The sequence below is a fragment of the Saccopteryx leptura genome, chromosome 1 (genome assembly GCF_036850995.1).
Source record: "Saccopteryx leptura isolate mSacLep1 chromosome 1, mSacLep1_pri_phased_curated, whole genome shotgun sequence".
NCBI lineage: Eukaryota > Metazoa > Chordata > Mammalia > Chiroptera > Emballonuridae > Saccopteryx > Saccopteryx leptura.
Window position 1 is genome coordinate 124723521 of NC_089503.1, and position 20319 is coordinate 124743839.

Below are 20319 nucleotides of genomic sequence, written 5' to 3' on the forward strand. Positions count from 1 at the left end.
TGTTCCTGGGCTAATGCCTTCATTCACAGAACAAAGAAACAATGAGCCCATGTGGTGTCACCTGAGCTCTGGTGCTAAGAGAGGAGAACAAAAAGGGATAATTGGAAGGGAGCACTGGTTTCTTTCTTTCTTTTTCCCCTTCCTTCTTCCTTCATACCTTTACCACTATTCCCAATCTTTTTCACATTCTAGTTTAATTTTTACTTGGAAATAATTGAGGAGCATATTTAGTATAGAAAATTCAGTTCAAGAAAAAGAGAGCAAAGCATTATGAACCATACCTTTCTGTTTTTGTAGCTTTATTTTATTTTGAAATGATTATAGATTCTTAGGAAATTGCCAGATGAAATACTTGGAGAAGTTTCCTATGAGCTCCCATAACTTCTCCCAATTCCCACACTGGACACATTGGCCATAACTGTATAGTACCACTTCAAAACCAGGAAATCGACATTGGTACCACCCAGATTCCCCAGTTTTAGATGCACTCTCTTGTGTTCATGTGTATGGCTATGCAGTTTTATCACATAAGTAGCTTTGTGTAACCACCATCACAGTCAACATGCAAGACCGCTCCATCACCCCAGGGCCCTCATGTTACCCTTTATAGACACATCCACACTCTGGAGCCCTAGCAACCACTAGCCTATTCTCAGGGTCTATAATTTTGTTATGTGAAGAATGTTATTTATCTTTTGCAATGAACATAATGCCCTTGAGATCCTTCCAAGTTGTCGCTCATTGCATATGTCAATAACCCATTTATTTTTATTGCTGCATGCCTCTCTCTTGTATGGATGTAGCAGCTTGTTTAACCATTCACCTGTTGCAAGACATTTGGCTGTTTCTAGTTCTTGGCAATTAGAATAGACTGCTATGAACATTCGGGCACCCATTAAACATTTAAACTGAACATTCAAATTGTTTAAAAACCACTACTGCTCATAAGAAGTGAAGATCTATAATACCATGAGAGTTGTTTATGAATATTTCATGGTTTCTGCTCTATAAGGGCACTAAAATTGAAATTTATTTTTACAATCATCTGTTGGTGTTCAAAGTCACAAAACAGAAGATCAGCTTTCTCTCTCTTGTGAAACAGGCAGTGGTTATTTGCATAAATTCCCATTAAATACCTAAGAGGTGTTAGCTTCCCTTATATTAATAAAATCATATCAATTTCAGTCAAATTCAATACTGTAATAGACGACACACTTACAAAACAAGAGCAGGTAAAAGAAAAGCTGTGAAAAACCCAGTGTGTTTTAGAGGAACAGAAGAGTGAGGTACACATACATGCATATTTACATACACACAAACACACCTCTTCTCTATGCACACTCAACTACAAGAAGCTAGAAGGACATAAACTTGCCATCTTTTTGCTCAGAGATTTCTCCAGGGTTAAAGAACGCCCTTCACTGATGGGACCTAACAACAGGGGCAATCCTGGGGTATTAAATACAGAAGGCTGAAACTTGGAACAACTGATACCCTTATCGTTAGTGCCACCTCCATCAGCAAACACACCAACTACCCTTCTCCTGCCTGAGAAACCAGTTGTGAATGATCAGACTGCAGAGTTCAATGAGCTCTTTTTCCACCTCAGGATCAGTGAATGAAGCGATCAGGTTAATCAAAGGTCCAACCAGGATGTACAATGAACACCTGTGAAAATCATTAATGTAACAATGTAGAATACATTTGGCACATATACAACATGAACTATTCAATTTTTGTTAGTTTGAAGGCATTTCAGGATATTATAAAGTCTCAGAGTCAATTGATGAACAGTAGCCCTGGTCACCTACAGTTGTAACTTATCTCATTCTGATTTATGGACTGCTCACGGACAGAAATAACCTGGTATTTATTGTCTAATGATGCCGGCATTCAGTAATACTGCTTTAACTACGGTAAAATTCTGGAGGACTGTATAAGCAGTTACAAAAATAATAATAGTTAGCCCATGCATGAGAAATCTCCCTGAAACTATGGAAGGGAGATAGAACATAAGACTTTTCTAATTTATGATTCGCTATTTATCCTTCTTCTGATATTAAATTTTATACACAACATGTTTCTTATTAAGTACAATCAACTCCAAAACAATAAAGGCCTTTGAAGCAAAGAAACTTGAATGCATGTCTTTCCCGTGGTAAGAGCTTGGCTTTTTTGTGTAGATAGCACATTTAGGGTGATTGAGCTTAGGGCTAATGCTTTGTGTGCTAAAGGCTGGAGTATGTATTTTGAAGTGACAAAAAAAAAAAAAAAAAAAAAAAAAAAAAAAACCCAACCCAGAATTCATGTTAATTCTACCTCTTTGGCTCTAGCTGGCCAGCTCACAAACCGACAGTGTGGTGTGCCTGTGAGAAACATGGAAGCGAGCGTGTCCAGGCTGCAGCGTGGGAGCCAGGACCTCTCTGGGGCGTCAGCTGCCTGGCTAATGTGTCCAACTCCAACAAAAAGTTTAGAATATGAATATCGTCTGTCTCAAACTAAAAAGAAAACTCGTAATAGCAATTTCGGTCTGATTTATTTTCTTCTAAGGTTTTGAAAATAGCAAGTGGTCTTTAAGATTTTACGAAAGCGAGAACAGTGGAAGTTTCCGGGAGAAGCATCCTTGTGGGAATGATTGGAAAAAAACTTACATTTTAAAAGGATATCATCTTTCTTTGAAAATCCCAGACAACCCATTTTTTTTCCTTTGCTAGTTTTCTTCCTCAGTTTAGTGTGGAAAGAAAGATAGACCATTTCTGTTCTGCAAAGCCAGCGATATAGTTCCATGATAATATCTGTGGGCCCCTAAACACGGACATGTTGAGTTCCATCCTGTTGACCTATTGGAATTTCAGTCCTCTGGGCTGGGCTGGCTGTGCACCCTCAGGCCTCGGTTCCTCCGTGTGTGATCATGCTAGCTTACTCTTTTCCCTTTAACGCCTCATAAGTTCCCAGCACTGTTGTTTGAGTTTAAGTTACACTGTACCCTTAACTTTCACATGATCCCTAGGGGGGAAATTCTAGTAATATCCTTATTTTCCAAATGGGGAAACTGAGGCATAGAGAGAGTAATGTGCTGAAGACCCCATGGCCTAGTATGCAGAAATGCCTGGAACACTCCTCCTCATGTTGTGATCCTTCAGTTCTCTGCGCTTTCTCACCTGTGCCCCGGTTGGACTTCAAAGTCATAGGCAGCCGACTCTGTCTCTCTGCTCTGTGTATGGAAAGCCACAGCCAGCTGTCACCAAGAGTGTGTGATGACTTTGTTTTACCATTTTCTCCAAGACTGGTTGAGACCAACAGCCTGGGCATAGATCCCACTATGCCTGGTATTTTCTTAGGGTCCACTATTCCCATTTCCCCTTATCTGTCCCCTTGGGCCCTCCCACAGTGGCCTGCAGTGTACTCCAAAGGGTGGAATCAATTAGAATAAGCTATAATCTATAAGCCATACAAACCATTTTAACAATATATAAATAGGAAGCAATTTCGTACTTGGACAGAATGTGCCAGGTCCTGATCACCTGATAAGTCACTTGCTATAAACTAATTTATTTAATCCTCTAAATGTCTTCGGTTAGAATGAGAGGGTGAAGCCACCTTCCTGAAGGGCCCTGCGTTGAAAGCAGCAGCACTGGTCTGCAGTCTCGGGGTCTGGCTCCTGAGCCCATACGCTTCCCCACTGTGCACAGGGCCTCCTAGTTTTAGAGCTTTGAACTGTCGCTATCCATTGCCGCCCTGCAAACATTTTTATAATGTCTATAAAATTATATATTTCCCCCCCCCTTTTTTTTTGTATTTTTCTGAAGCTAGAAATGGGGAGAGACAGTCAGACAGACTCCCACATGCGCCCGACCGGGATCCACCCGGCACGCCCACCAGGGGCGATGCTCTGCCCCTCTGGGGCGTCGCTCTGCCGCGACCAGAGCCACTCTAGCGCCTGGGGCAGAGGCCAAGGAGCCATCCCCAGCGCCCGGGCCATCTTTGCTCCAATGGAGTCTCGGCTGCAGGAGGGTAAGAGAGAGACAGAGAGGAAGGAGAGGGGGAGGGGTGGAGAAGCAGATGGGTGCTTCTCCTGTGTGTCCTGGCCGGGAATCGAACCTGGGACTTCTGCACGCCAGGCCGACGCTCTACCACTGAGCCAACCGGCCAGGGCCTATAAAATTATATTTTTGATGAAAATACTTGAAGCAGAAAGATGTGTGGTCTAAGCAAGAAATGGTCTAATATATGGCAGAACTATACTGCTCACCAAATATTAGGGGATATTTCAAAATTAATAGGAAGCGATAAAATATCCCCTAATTTTTGTGAGCAGTATATTACAACATTCATTTGAAAACATATCACAGATACGTATAGAGACCACAGGCAGTGGACAGCAGGGCCATCAGTTCCACAGAAAATTCTGGAAGAAGCGGGGCTCTCACCTACCCACACTAGCAAGGAATGAGTACCGTGTGCCCACGTCCAAGGACAACAACGGCTTGCAGCATAGCCCTACGGCTCACCGCTTCTCACCTTTTTTACTGAATACGTTACATTTCCATGGTATGTTGGACTTTGACCAAGGTCATTTATTCTGTACAAAGGCTCTTCTTGTGATATGACTGTATGCGAAACCGTATATACTAAAAATTACTTTATGTTCGAATACAATTTTGGGTCATATGGACATCCTAAATATTAGGATTTTTTTTCCTGTGGGCTAGAATCAAATGTCAGTTGAGAAGCACATTACTTTACAATAGTTTCTCCTATTTGTTTTAGGTACATTGCTTAACTTGAAAGCAAACTAACAAAAAACTCAAGAGTTCCTTACCTTTCTTTCATTTTGAAAGATATTGCAAACAATAATACACCACATGACACAGTGTGGAGATTGATGCTTTGGGCATCAACAAGTTGAAAAAGGACATAAAATATATTTGAGCAGTTTCATAAAAAAAATTGCAATAATAATAGTGTGCTTTGTGTCTTTTCTTCACCTTAGGAAACTTTCTGAACTTTCCTATATATATTTTTATTAGACATGGCCTGGAGGTGGGTGAAGAGACTGTCATGCTGGAAATGATGAGGGTGAAAATCACATCTCAAGGAATTCAAAGGTTATTCTTTGGTGTAAAGTAGACCCCCGCCTCCTGCTGCTCACCATGCTCTCAGACCTTGGAAGTTATTGGTGGCTTACTTAAACTGTTTAAGTTATGTCAAACTTGAAACTTAGTAAAAGTGGTACTGTCATTTTTCTCATACACAAAATAGAGGAAACAATACTTATATCTCTCAATCATATACATCTCTAAGTTATATATTTCAGAATTGTTTTTGCATCATTTTAATTTCAACTATGAGTGATTCTAACATTAATGAGAATATTATGTAAAACTGAATCACAAGGATTTATTTAAGCATTTCACTAAACGTGGTTTAAGTGTAAGATTGATTTTTTTATTCCAAGTATCAGAAGTATTCTTAAATTAATGTTAACATTTTGTCTTCATTTTTTATTAAATTTATTGAGGTTATTTTGGTTAATAAAATTATATAGGTTTCTAGTGTACAATTCTGTAATACCTCATCCTCATTTTTCATACTAGATATACAGTGAAATTTCCTTTTTTACCCTTTCTCACACTCATTTCTTTTTGTCTTCCTCAGTGACCACCACTATCATGAATTTGGGTGCATCTTTTTAATCCATATGTTTATATTCCTTCTCTATAGCTCTCTCTATATATATGTGTGTGTGTGTGTGAGAGAGAGAGAGAGAGAAAATGTATTTATATGAACAGAAAAATAAAAATAAGTACTGTGTTAAGACAACCATCTGTCTAAGATGCATAGGTAACTATTTATTTCAACTTATATACAAATTCAACTTAAGAACAAACCTACAGAACCTATCTTGTCTGTAACGCAGGGAGTGTGTGTGTGTGTGTGTGTGTGTGTGTGTATGTGTGTGTATTGAATCAGGGTTTCTAAAATTCCCGTTATTGGGATCAGGAAGTACATTTCTCAATTTTTATTTTCTACTCCTTACTTTGTTTTTGAGAACTACCCATGTAGACACATAGTATCTGGCTAAGTTATTTTAACTGATGAACACTATTTAATTTATATGTGTGTGTCATATATGATATGTAATCATATTGCTTATATTGCTGTATGTTTTTATTCTTCTATTGCTGATCACTTCCATTGTTTCCATTGTTTCATTACTGTGGACATGAAGGCATGCACAGTCCTGCACAGTCTCCTGGGCACTGGTGCATGGGTTTCCCTAGAGACTCTACCTAGAAGCAGAACTGCTGGGTGGTTGGGTATTTGTATGTAAAATATTACCAGGTTTTGTCTTGCAGCTCACCTAAATGTTTCACTAATTTACTTGCCCATACACAATGTACGACAATTTTTATTTCCCTATCACCTCCCCAACATTGAGTACTGTGAGACTTCTAATTGTTTGACAACCTGTCAAGTATAAAGAAATATTTTGTGTCTAATTTTTATTCCTCTAATTGCTAATAAAGGTTGAGTATCTTTTCATTTTTCAGTAGCCATACATGCTTATTTTTTCTACTATGTCTTAATCTATACATATATTTGTTGACCTCTCTCTATTTGATCTTTTAATTATTATCTCATTGATTTATAGGAGCTATTCATATGTCCTGGAAAGGAACCCTTTCTAAGTTATATGCTTTGCAAATATCTTCTCCTAGGATGTGGCTTGTTTTACAACTTGGTTTCTGGTATTTATGCTTTAGTTTTTATCACACAGGAGTTTAAATTTGATGCAGCCAAATGTGTGGATAGAATGGCAGTTCAGAATGTGGGCTCTAGTTCCAGAAGACCAGGATCATAATCCTGTCTGTACTACTTCAGCAAGTTCCTTAACATCTCTTTACCTCAGTTTCACTATCTGTAAAATGAGAAAGCATTGCTTCTCTAAAAAATCTTGGTATGATCAACTATAAAGCAGTTAGAATATTGCCTTGTAAAAATGTGAGAGCTCTCTATGTGTGTTGGCTACTAAAATTGGTCCTTTTTAAAAAAAATTATTTAGAAAATTAAATTTAACAGGGTAACATTGATCAATAGACTACATAGGTTTCAAGTAAACATTTACATAGCCTTTGAACTGTTGATTATGTTGTAGACTCATCACCCAAAGTCAAATCATTCTCTGTCACTTTATATTTGTCCCTCTTTACACCCTTTCCCCTTCCTCTCCCCCACATCCTCCTCCTCCTGGCAACCACTTCATTTTTATCTATGTCCATGAGTTTCAGTTTTACATCCCACCTATGTGTGAAATCATACAGTTCTTAGTTTTCTCTGGTTTACTGATTTCACTCAGTGTAATGTTCTCAAGGTCCATCCATGTTGTCATAATGGCACTACGTCATCATTCTTTAGGCTGAATAGTATTCCATAGTATATATGTACCAAATCTTCTTTATCCAGATCCTCTATCAAGGGACACTTTGGTTGTTTCAATGTCTTGGCCACTGTGAATAGTGCTGTGATGAGCATGGGGATACATGTGTCTTTACATACGAATATTTTTTACTTTTTTGGGTAGATACCCAGTAGAGGGATTGCTGGGTTATGGTAATTCTATTCTAAGTTTTTTGAGGAACCATCATACTTTACTCCATAATGGTTGTACTAATTTGCATTCCCACCAGCAGCGAATGAGGGTTCCCTTTTCTCCACTGTCTCTCCAACACTTGTTATTACCTGTCTTGTTGATAAAGCCAATATAACAAGTGTGAGGTGATATCTCATTGTAGTTTTGATTTGCATTTCTCGAATAGCTACTGAAGATGAAAATTTTTTCATAAACCTGTTGGGCATTGTATGTCCTCTTGGGAGAAGTGGCTGTTCAGGTTCTCTCCCCAGTTTTTAATTTGGATTGTTTGCTTTTTCATTGCTGAACATTGTGAGTTCTTTATATGTTTTGGATATTAACCACTTATCGGAGCTGTTGTTTGCAAATATCTCCCATTTAGTTGGCTGCCTATTTGTTTTGCTGTCGGTTTCTTTTGCTGTGCTGAAGCTTTTTAGTTTAATATAGTCCCATTCATTTAATATATTGTTTTTAAAACTTTCCTAACATTATTCATTTATGTACATATTTAAGTGTATGTTTAAAAGTTACATGTTACTTATGATAGTATTCATTATAGATTTTTTTCTCCAAATATTTGGATACAGAAACTTATACGTAGTTATTGTTAAATGCATTTGGAATGATCTAAATTACATTTATATTCTTCGTTACGATTATTTCTATTTTAAAAAGTAACATTTCAGTAATGAAGGCCAACTTTATTTCCTGAAATTGAACATGCATGTAGTTATAACAGTTTCAAAATAATAACTTTTATGTTACATTAAAGTGAATCATATAATTGGGAGAAAGTTTACCATGAGTAATTCCTAAAAACATGAAATAAGAGTGTCAGAGATACAGGCATAATACATGTTTTTGAACAAATAAATTGTTTGCTTTTCAAAAATCATGCACCTCAAAAGAGAAGTAATTAATGCATAAAATATGCAATTGCATAGAATCCCCTAACAGACAGAGTAAAATGTGCATTCAAAGGAAATAAAATCCCAACCAGGTCTCTCTTGGGGCTTCCCTTTTCTGTGGTCATTCATTCTTTCCGTGCACTTTAACTGTGCTAGAGGAATCAGGAAACCATTTCACCGATTAATGCTCTTTGTCTGCCCCAAAGGAAGGCACTGCTGCTGCCTTGGAGGATTGTTTCATAGTCGCTGCCAAGGGTTTTTTTTTTTTTTTTCAAAAAATGTAGGGAAAATCTGTTTCTTCTCACTTCTGTTGCATCATAAAATAGCAACGTTTTTGAAAGAGATGAATAAAAAGCAAATATTATGTTATCGTGAGATGTGTAGTCCCATGCATGAAGTCACCCATTATGGCAAATGAGGCTAAATCTCAAGGATGAGGATAGCTATGGTGCCACCTGATTTGTGCTGGAGTAACCAAGGCATCTTCCCGCTCTAGATGTGGAGATGAAGATTGAGAAGCAAGAAATGCCTTACGAACTCAAATAATGGCACATTTCTGTGTTATTCAGTGTCACATTTATTCTATGGATACAAGCAAGCCTCCAACATCAGAGTTTTAACACAAGAGTGGTTTGTTTCTAACTCTGCTTTGTCCTGTCTGGGTCGGCGGAAGTCTTTCTTTCACGTAGTTACTCAGGGACCCCTCTCAATGCAGGGCTTAATAAGGAATGAGAACATGAAGTTCTCATTTCTGCCTTTCTCTCTTTGGGGCAGGAGGTGACACTTGTTCCTTCTCACAGACTTTCACATGACCCCATCTCTGTGCAAGGGGGTGGGAAGGGTGGTCTTCATTGTGCCTGCAAGGAGAGTGTGGGACATCAGTGAGCCCTGGGAGAAGCTTGCAATGACTTGCTCACTCTTACAGCTTCGGGTGGGAAGTAACCTTACTGTGTTTCCCTCTGTAGCTTTAGATTCAGAGTTAGGAATTTGAGCTTTGGAGTTGAACAGATTAGTCTTAACCCCTGCTGAGTTCTTTATGATCTGTGGGGTTAAGTTGTTTAGCATCAATAAGTCTGTTATTCTCCATCAATCAAAATTAATTTGTGATTGTGGTGAATCAGCAGAGCCCTGGTGTACAATAAGTACTTAGTCAAGGGCTCTACTGGTAAAAGGAATGTAGTAGTAAATCCAGGGGGATTTAAAAGAACATCTTTATTGTGTCAGAAAAATATTGTGTCAGTTTCTGGAGGCTGTTATAACAAATTACCATAATTGAGTGACCTAAGACAAAAGAAATTTATGCTGTCACAGTTTGGGGGGTGGGTGCCAGAAATTTAATATCAAGGTGTGTCACCCCTTTGAAGGCTCCAGGGATGAATTCTTCCTTAGCTCTTCAAAGATTTTGAAGACCTCAGGCATTTCTTCGCTTGTGGAGGCACAATTCTAGCCTCTGCATCCATCTTCCCATAGCCTTCTCCTGTGTCTCTTTCTACTTCTAGTTCTTATATGGACACTTATATTGAGTGTAGGGCTCTCTCATCTGGATATTTTAAATTATATCTTCAAAACTCTTTTTTCTAATAACAATTCTCTATTTCCAAGGGTTTGATGTGGGCATATCCTTCTAGGGAGAGAAACACCATTCCACCAGCTACAAAAATGAAAACATTTTCTACTTTTGTATTAAAACCACTTATTAAATAAATATGCACTGCAATTTTTAAAATATTGATTATAAGAGTACATTTCTGTTTTAAGTGTTAAACTTTGTAGTTATATGCTACTGCTGTGTAATGATACTTTTTTGATACAAGAAAAAGTTGCATTGGACTGAATTTGTAGTGTTATCATTTCATGTATCTACTATCTACAGCTTTCATCATTGTAAAACCACTTTCAAGTTTACTCAAATGTATTGGCTGCAAAGCAAGTACCCTATATAAGTCATATGTCTCTTAAGGGACTACTCTTGTATTCATTTATATCAATCTTGGCTTTCCTGGGCTCTGATTCATACCAGAATTCCATTTCCCCCCTGTAAATATATTCAGAAGTCATCTCCAAGGTAGAGATTAGAATATAAAAGCCACTTGCTGTTGTGAGACTGATGAGCTATTCATAAAAGATACTTGATAAGAGTAAAAGAGGCATTGAAATAAGTGTAGGAAATCATTCTGAAAGTGATGCCTGTCAGTAATTGGCATCTAGATTTCTCAGTTATTGACACATTAAAAGGGACATGTCAGAAGTATTTGCATATATAATAAAAATTGTTTATATTTATAAAATTTAAATTTATTTACATATTTAATTCAAAGTAAATTTATATTACCTACATATATGCACTCTGCACAATATTTCTGGTATGTCATATATATGAACAAGCCTTTCAACTGGGGTCATTTTATAAGACAAATATATAAAGTGAGAATTTGAGAACTATATTTAATTGGTGATTAATTGTTAAAATTTTTAAATTACTTAATTTAAACTATATAATCAATGGACAGGAACAATTTATCTGATATGTCTAGAAGAAGATATAGGTTTACTTCATCTTTATATTGAGAAAGGGGGAAATTATTTCTTTCTTAGACTACCTCACAAAGTCTATATGAAACTATTCAGGCTTGTATTTTAAAAGAACTAGGCACTGGCCAGTTTTCTCAGTGGTAGAGCATCAGGCCTAGCATGTGGATGTCCCAGGTTCGATTCCTGGTCAGGGCATGAAGGAGAAGTGGCCATCTGCTTCTCCACTCCCACTTTCTTTCTTTCTTTCTTCCCAACTCTCCCCCCCCCCCCGCAGCCATGGCTTGATTGGCTTGAATGAGTAGGACACAAGGGTGTCCTAGGATGGCTCAAGTGGCCTCTGCCTCAGACACTAAAAATAGCTCAGTTGCTGAGCAATGGAGCAACATCTCAGATAGGCAGAGCATTGCCCCATAGAGGGCTTGCCAGGTGGATCACAGTGGGGTGCATGTGGAAGTCTGTCTCTCTGCTTCCCCTGCTCTCACTTAATTGAAAAAAATAAAGTAAAATAACTAAAATTATGTAGAACTGCATGTATGTTATTGTAAGGAACAAATATAATAGGTTGGGCTTTATAAAAATTGATGTGTTTCTGTGAAAATTACTGAACAATGTCCATTTTTAGCATGCTAATACTTGTGAATAAAAAGAGGTATATATCAAATGGATTAAAGTTAAGATTGTATCAATCTTCTCAGTAAGAGATTAAAGGAAGTGCCATAGAGCCACTATTACTACCCTAATGGTCCTTTGTGTCTTGTAGTCTGGGTTCCTTCCGTTTCTAATTGATGCATTATACCTATGTATTCTCTTTTTTACAGTTCAGCAGAAGAGCAGTTTCCCTGGCAATCACAAGGTAAAGTACGGCTTCTTAATGAACATTTATTACATGTACCTCTATCGATTAATTTCCTTGTGAACATTAGAAGGAGACTTATAAAAATGAATATGACAACAACATGACACTAAAATTAAATGAAGTTGTGATAGCTCGCAATTTCATGAGAGTTAAGTTCTCACAATTCCCTACTCACTTTCTGTTCTTCATGGATACATGGACTTGGCTGGCCTTAGCTTTTGATACTGGTTGATTGAAGATTACAATGAGATATCTAATGAGAACTTTATAGAGTTTATCTCTTAGGTTAGAATAATTTTGATTTTTAAATGATTGCCTTAGGCATTAATATTAACATTATCAAAGTGTCTATCACTTGAAAATATTGTCATTTCAGATGGTCAAAAAGATATTGAAGATGAACTCACAACAGGTCTTGAGCTGGTGGACTCCTGTATTAGATCGCTGCAGGAATCAGGGATTCTTGACCCACAGGATTATTCAACAACTGAAAGTAAGTCAATGACAATTATACTCGAAGACAATTAAAAGAGTATCATGCCATTATTTTTTCTAATATAATTAATATAATGAGACATAGCTAATAAGACTTCCAGATATGTTTATACTTGTCTTATCCTCTTTGCTCCACTCTCATCTACTTCCTTCCCACATTGCCCCTCCCCCACTCATATTAGATTATAAATGCTCTTAAATCAGTTATTGGCATCTAAATTGTTCACCAATGACTGATGTAAGGGTGATTCTCACCAATTCTCTAATATCCTTTTTGGCATCTAGACAAGCACATTATATGAACACATCATATATATGTTTAATCAACACAGTGCCTGCTTTAAAATTAATTGATAATACTTTACTCCTACAGATTATCATTGGTAGAGATTTTAAACAGTGCTGCAATTATATACAAAATGGAAAAAAATTATGTAATATAAGCAGTACTATTTAGTGTTCTGCTATAATACTATGCAATAACTTTTTACAGTTTTATATTTAGCAATTTTATATTGCTATATTAATCTTAATAGACTATTTAAAGATTTCTTTACCTCACTTAATTACATATTTTTCAACTAGAGTGGTTAAGACTTAGGATAAAAGTGCTGAGTTGAAATTAGCCTAACATTAATAAATCATAAAATTCTCTTGACTTTTTTCAATAAAAGCCCATAAAAGCTAAAAATTAAATCATTAAAACATATATTATCTTGATGATTTCTACATTAGAAATCAGTGGAGCATTTTATTTCTTAATTTATAAAAATAAATTTTTCTTGAATACTTTTCAAGGTTTCCTATAGAAGAGAATGATATAAGAATAGAATAGTAAAATGACCTTGAAGCCATTTAATTTACATATTAGTTTATTTTCTCTGTAATCTTTGTAATACCACTACCCTTAGACAAAATCATGAATATTCACATTTATTTAATTCCATATGCATTTCTTCAATAAAACTTCTAAAGTAAGATGTATGATTTGAGTATCCTTGTTCTATTTTGTATTTTAAAATAAAGACTTGTAGCTTCTTCTCTCTGAGTCAATAAATATATTTCTTTTGTAGGGATAGTTGTACCTAGAACTACATTTAATTAATATTTGATGTACATGTATTTAGCCCTCCCTTTATTAGAGATTAAGAAAAGCAGAGATGAAATAGCATGTCTTGGAGGAGAGGATGATATTCAACATCTCATTTTTGATGTAATAAACATATTTGATTATGAGCTTCGGAGAGGGGATAATTTTTAATAGGTGTAAAGTATCTAAAAAAAAGAAAGAAGAGTAAAATTAGAGGCAAACAAGTTAAAAAGGAGAGATAAACCAACTTTCTCAATCTACCTCTACATGTAATCACAGTGGGTTCTTCTATGAGAAGAATAAAATTTTCAAGTTTGTAGTAACAAAGATAAAATAGTGATGTGAGGTTTATGACACTTATGTTAATGAAGTATATGGTCATATTAAAAGAATAGACACATTAGTGACAAAAAAGACAATGAACACAAAGAGTGAGATTGGGTAGGAAATGTGAAATGCAGTGGAATTTCAAGCAGAACCACTAAGCAGGGTGAAAGAGGAATCATTTGCATATAGTGCAGATAACTTCCAAAGAGGCGAAAAACACATACTAAGATATAATGAACATGTATATCACCAAATGCCACAGCATCTGAATATAAAATAAAATTAAAAATGATAAAAATGTTGATGAAAAATAATGTGAATATTTCAATGCATGTTTTTCAAAATCAGACCAAATACTAGAAGAAAAAGCCACAAGAATTTGGATAATTAACAAATTAATGTATTAAATAAACTTAAAATTTATATTTGTTGAATGATAATATACATTTGTTATATATGTTCAAGGAATACTTACAAAAATTGATCTGCTATCGCATGGTAAAGAAAATCTTAAAAATTAAATACTATACAAAGACCACATTTTAAAATAATAATCCAGTAAAATTTAAAGTAAATAAAAATAAGCAAAAATATAATCATATTAATATTTAAAAACAAGCTTTTGGATCTACTGAATCAAATTGGTAACTACTGAATTTTTTATTCGCAGAAAGATCAGTTATGCTATTATATAAGTTCTACCAGAAAGTTCTGTCCATTTTTGGAATAAAACAAAATACAAATTTTTCTTACTGTCAATAAACTTTATTAAATAATATAATTGCCATTATTATTAATGATTTCTTGCCAGCATTAGGGCAGTTTGTATATCCCATTTTTGAAAAATGTTTTATCTTTTGATGCAAAAAATTGAACCAGTGCTTGTTTGATATCTTCTTCATTTTTAAATTTTTTGCCTTTCAAAAAATTTTGTAAGGACAAAAAAAAGTGATAGTCGGTATTATTCCTTCACCAAACACTTTCAATAAATTTCTACATGCTTTTGTAGCATCTCTTCCTTGTTGAAATTCATAAAAATTACAGTGGCGTAAATGAACTTTATCAATAGCCATGGGTACACTATCGCTTCACACATAAGACTAATGTGAATCAACATTGTTTTAGTTAATTTGCTACATCAGTATGTATACATTAAGTGATAAAAATAGAGAGGCACACATGTGCCAAATAAACATGTGCTTACGTGTCGAAATTTGTTGTGATAAAAACGGACAGAACTTTCCGGTAGACCTTATATAATACGTATCTGTTGGAAGATTCCTAGGATTTTAGTTGATTGTTCTTTGTATAAGCCTATGCTTCTGTGTTTGAAGATCTGAAAGAAATAAAGCAAAACCAGCAACAACAACAACAACTAAAAAAAACAAAAATCAGGTGATGGAAAGGTCACCCAAAAGTCTTATGCCAAAGGATCTGAATGAACCACAGTGAAATGAGAAACATTGTGCTTAGGAAATATTTGACCTTAACATTGTCTGAGTCAGTTTGAGAAGAATTAATTGAGTAAAATTTAGGAAATTAATAAAATATTGAGTAACTAACATTTGGGAGATTATTGCTAATTTTAAGTTCTTATAAAATAAAATGTCCAGTTGTTTGCATCAGTATTGGGTTCAGAATGGAAATAAAGTCTAATCAAAGGAGTTGAACTGAAGAGAATTTAATTAAGAGACTATTTACAAAGGAATGGACAAGATTAAGGGAACAAACAGTGCCTGCTAAGGTACTCAGAGAACAGCGACAGAGAGAATCTTTTGCCACCTTTAGTCCGGAAGGAAAAGTGTAGGGACTAGTACCAGCAGAGTCAAGAGGCATGGCAGAAATGGAGGAATAAATAAAGCTCTCCTCCTGCTTTATCATGTCATTTTCATGCCTCTCAGTAGCCAAATTTAAACATAAAACAAATACCAGACACCCTTGTGATACAGTTGATATGGAGGAAAAGGCAGAGAATGCATACAAGGGACAAAGAATAATCGCACAACATTCTACTAAATACTAGAACAAGATACCGTGGGGTTTTTTTCTTGATGTATAAATTTAACACATAGATGTGTAGTGACTCTTGGACACATTTCATCTAATTATACAAGCCCATCAAATTCTCTTAGTGCCTTAATTTTGTGATTATTCGATCAATAGATTCATTAGCTAGAGCAGACATGAAATAGCAAATGTGAAATTAGACCTGGCACACTGCCCCTGAGAGCCAGCCTCTTGGTCCTAACTCAAAAGAGACGGCAGCAACACTAAATACAATCTAAAACCAGCTTTAGAAAGTTCTAAATGGCAACCAATCTCAACCCCTAAGTACTTAATACTTAATTTGTTGTGGTTAAAAGCTTTTGTTATTTTTTTTTCCAAGGTCCAATTAAAATAAAATCTGAGTCTTAGATGTTCTTGACCGTTAGCCTAGCAATAGCTATTCTCCTATACTGACTAGAGTGTCATACAATTTCCAATGTTTTCCAACCCACAGCATTTTTTTTAAAAGTGCCATTCTAAACAGTATGTAAATCATGCACACAACCTTTGCCTCCCACCACTTGTTCATGACTGCCGGCTCTGTAATTTCAATTCCAGAAAATATGTGTCACAGAGTCACTAGGAGAATTGCTGTTGTTTTTCTGGGGGAAAAAAGTTGACAGAATATTGGGGTCATTGGTATCTCATACAATGTACAGCTTGAACCAAACCGCTATGGACAAAGTACCCTATTTAATGCATGCATCCTTGGAGAAATAAACTCAAAGATAAGCATGATTAATATCTCAGCCAACAATTAACAAAAATATGTCAGTCAAAATCAGAAATAGAATGGATGACTTGGGAGAAAAGGACTTAATATTTTTGTAGAGATTGCTAATTGGTTTAAATATTATATTTTAAGAGTAATTATTTCTTTCTGTAGCATATTGACAAATTAAAATTCCAGCATATTCTAGAAAATACCAGCATTCAGTAGCAAGAAAATTTTAGGAGCTTAATATATTCTGCATGTTACAGCAAAGAAAGGAATTTTATCGTATTCTGAGTTTTCAAATAAGAATATATTCCAAAAAAAAAAAAAGAATATATTCAAAAAACCAAGAACCAATCATAGGTATCACCCTGAGCAGCTAAAATCCAAATAAAACCAACATATGTAGTTTGACAAAAGTAAATATATTATTTACTCTTGATATATAGTCAGTTTCATTTAGTTATTCTGAATATGCTTAATTCTGTGTGGCATGAGAATTGTTGAGAAATCAGATTATTAAAATGATTTTATATATTCTTATTCAATGACAATAAAGGTGAGAGACATCCACATAAAGTATTTTCATAATTCTTAGAAAACATGGAGCACCAAAAGATGCAGAAGTGGTTTAGGAGTGTAAGGATTTTATAATAATTAAGCAAATCAAAATAAGAAATTTATTAAGCGTGTAACTCACAATATTGATGACATGGTCGAAAAAAGAGGAGTGACTTGTTTGATTTTATATTATGGTGACAACTAGGCAATTAGTTAGAACTGACAGAGTAGAGAGCCTCTGGGTAGGGGGACAAGGTAATCTATCCTTCCTTTGGAACCAGAAGACTTGGATTCAAGTTCTACCTATTGCTCCTCTCACTTCACCAACGGTTGAGGACTGTCACCTGGATTCTGGAGACCCTAAGTCATTTCCTGGAAGCATTTATTTAAATTAGTGGAGTTCATCCTCAGGTTATTCATTCCCTGTGAAATCACTTAATCACATGCCCTTTGGTCCAAGTTTTGAAATACAAATGAGACAGTCTTCTTTCTAAAAGTTTGTTATTGTGCCAAGTCTAAAATTGTCTTTAGATAACAAATAAATTCAAATGTCTTTAGATGCCAAATTTGCTCACACCCATTTCTGCCACTGCCATTGGTGTTCTAGAGCTAATGGGAAATTAGTGGCAGAAATGGAAGGTGTGAGCAAAAGTCAAGGGAGAACACCCAGGTGTCACACAGGGTGTCATTCTATCTTCCAGGGAGCTGTGATTATCTTTCTTTCCAGATACTGTCACTACCTATCTTTTAGCTAATGTTCAACTTCTTTTTCTTTGGTTTTCTTCTAACACATAGATCTGTAAGAAGTATGTTATGCCTTCCACAAAGAGGTCACCAGCTCAGAGGCAAACCTAGGAATTGAAGGGGTAGGCAAAGACATAAACTATGAAATGCTCCTATCAATTCCCTAAGCAAGAGAGAACAATGGAGAGTTCTCATTAAAAACATCACTCTCACCTGAATTATCAGGGTCTTCTGGGATCAAGGACAAAGTAGAGCCTGGTGGAAATTTATAATGAAAATGTAATTGGGTTTGGAATTGTCAAGGCACCATACGTGCCCAAAACTTTAATATGAGGATCAGGTGCAAGCTGGTGAATGCAAGGACAGCATCAGAACTGGCCTGAGCAGGAGAAAAAGTAGAGGCTGAAAGCCCTCATGAGAAAATCAGAATAAGCAGACGTTTCCCCCGGGACAGTGCAAGGAGCGGTCTCTTGGTAACACCCTAGCAGGGGTCTCCAAACTTTTTACACAGGGGGCCAGTGCACTGTCCCTCAGACCATTGGAGGGCTGCCAAATACAGTGGTACTCTCACTGACCACCAATGAATGAGGTGCCCCTTCCAGAAGTGCAGTGAGGGCTGGATAAATGGCCTCAGGGGGCCGCATTGCTGCCCGTGGGCCCTAGTTTGGGGACGCCTGCTGGTGTTGTGTTGTGGAATTCCCCCTGAAGCGAAAACATTAAAACTGCCTCTGATCAAATATATCATTTCAACAGCAACTGATGTAAGCAAATCTTCATATTTTTTATATCACTATAGACACAGGTCAGTGTTATAGCCATTTTTTGAATATATGAATTAAGCACTTATTAACAGTCGTACAGAGAGTCTGCCTTGTGACATTTACATATTAATCAGAAATGTCTGAAATCAAGCAATCTAAATACACAAGATCCAGTAGATAATTGCTACAAGCATTGTCAAAGCCAGTAAGGGGAAGAATGCGGTTATCCAGTGTACTTGGGAATCCTAGAGTTCCCCGAGACCTTTTCAGGGGCTCTGAAAAGGCACCCGTTTTTACAGTAATCCTACAATGTGAGTTGCCTTTAAGTGCTCATCCTCACCCATTAAGAGTGAGATTGAGAATGAGGGTCTCACAGGATGAGCATGATGGGGGCTGTCCAGGGGCTCCATGGCAAGTGATAGCGTCATTATTCTGGTGGCTCATGGAACATGTTGGAAGTAGCCTCTTGATTTAAATATTTCCAATTATAGTAAATAGCATTCTGCATCACCCCATAAAAATAAAAGCTCTTTGGAGTCCTCAGGTAACTTTTAAGAGTGTGAAAGTTTATGAGATTAGAGAGTTTGAGAACCTCTCTAGTTTTGAGAGAATGACCAAAGGGCCAGGAAATCTTCCACTGTGAGAAGGTATTTTGATCAGGGACCTGAGTAAAATGCATAAGCAAGCCATGCAGGTATCTAAGGAAAAGTCGGTGATTTCTGGCAAATCAAAAGCTAGTTGTTTATGCTAGTATAATTCCATAGATAAATTATAGTGTGTTCAGGAATTTAATTTTCTTTAAAATTTATTTGTGTTAATTTTCATTTCTTTTTAGAATTATAGATAATGAGAAATATGAATCTGTTATATTTTGACTATTATTTTATAAAGAAGTATATATAATGCTTTTTCTCTCTTTGTGCTACATTCATTTTTTAAATGGTAAGTAATCTGAATATAAACCTTTATAAGGAAATACTTAGAAATTGGAGCCAACTATAAAAATTACCATTCTTTGATTATATATGTCATTTATGTCATGTCAGATTCCATGCACAAAAACGGCCTTGAACTATACATTATTAATTAAAGTTGTACATTTGACCTTTAGTTTTTACTCTTATCCCTTCATTGTACACAGGTTTGAAGAACTAAGTTATTGCATAGTGTTAATGCTTTACCAAGGCTCAATTTTCCATATACAGTCAAACTTGAAAAAGCAAACTAATTAAGCCAATGACATTGGTAGAATCTAAATCAGTTTTAAAAACTAAATGAGTATTTCTCTATTCCTGGGACTATTACAGTTTTAATTTTCCCATAAAGCATTACACATTGAAAGCAGCTGACCAGATGAAATGAATATTCTGGAGATAGACTTCAAAATGAAGTTTAAAAATACACCTGCCCACAGAACAACCATATCACTCTTAAGTTTCCTTGCATACCCAGGTTTTTTCCTCAGTTAATGCTAGGAATGATAGATGGTTCAACTATCTTCAGGGAACTCCTCAGCAAAACTTGAATATATGAGCTTTTCAAGTTACTAATAAAGTTTAGGAGAAAAGAATCAGTTTATCACTGCTAGCGACTTCATATTCCAAGTAAGTGTGTAAATTGACAAATTCATCCAGAACCCATAAAGAAGAAA

At 35.9% G+C, this 20319-nt stretch overlaps 1 protein-coding gene across 8 annotated transcripts in view; it reads left to right on the forward strand.

The window, feature by feature from the left end:
- Positions 1-20319, forward strand: part of CTNND2 (catenin delta 2) — a 944271-nt gene that overhangs the window by 488509 nt on the left and 435443 nt on the right. For all 8 annotated transcript variants that reach the window (XM_066374395.1, XM_066374422.1, XM_066374405.1 and 5 more), the window contains 2 exons: positions 11892-11926; positions 12306-12422. In XM_066374395.1, the coding sequence (XP_066230492.1) occupies positions 11892-11926; positions 12306-12422 (152 nt within the window). The remainder of the gene's footprint in view (positions 1-11891; positions 11927-12305; positions 12423-20319) is intronic.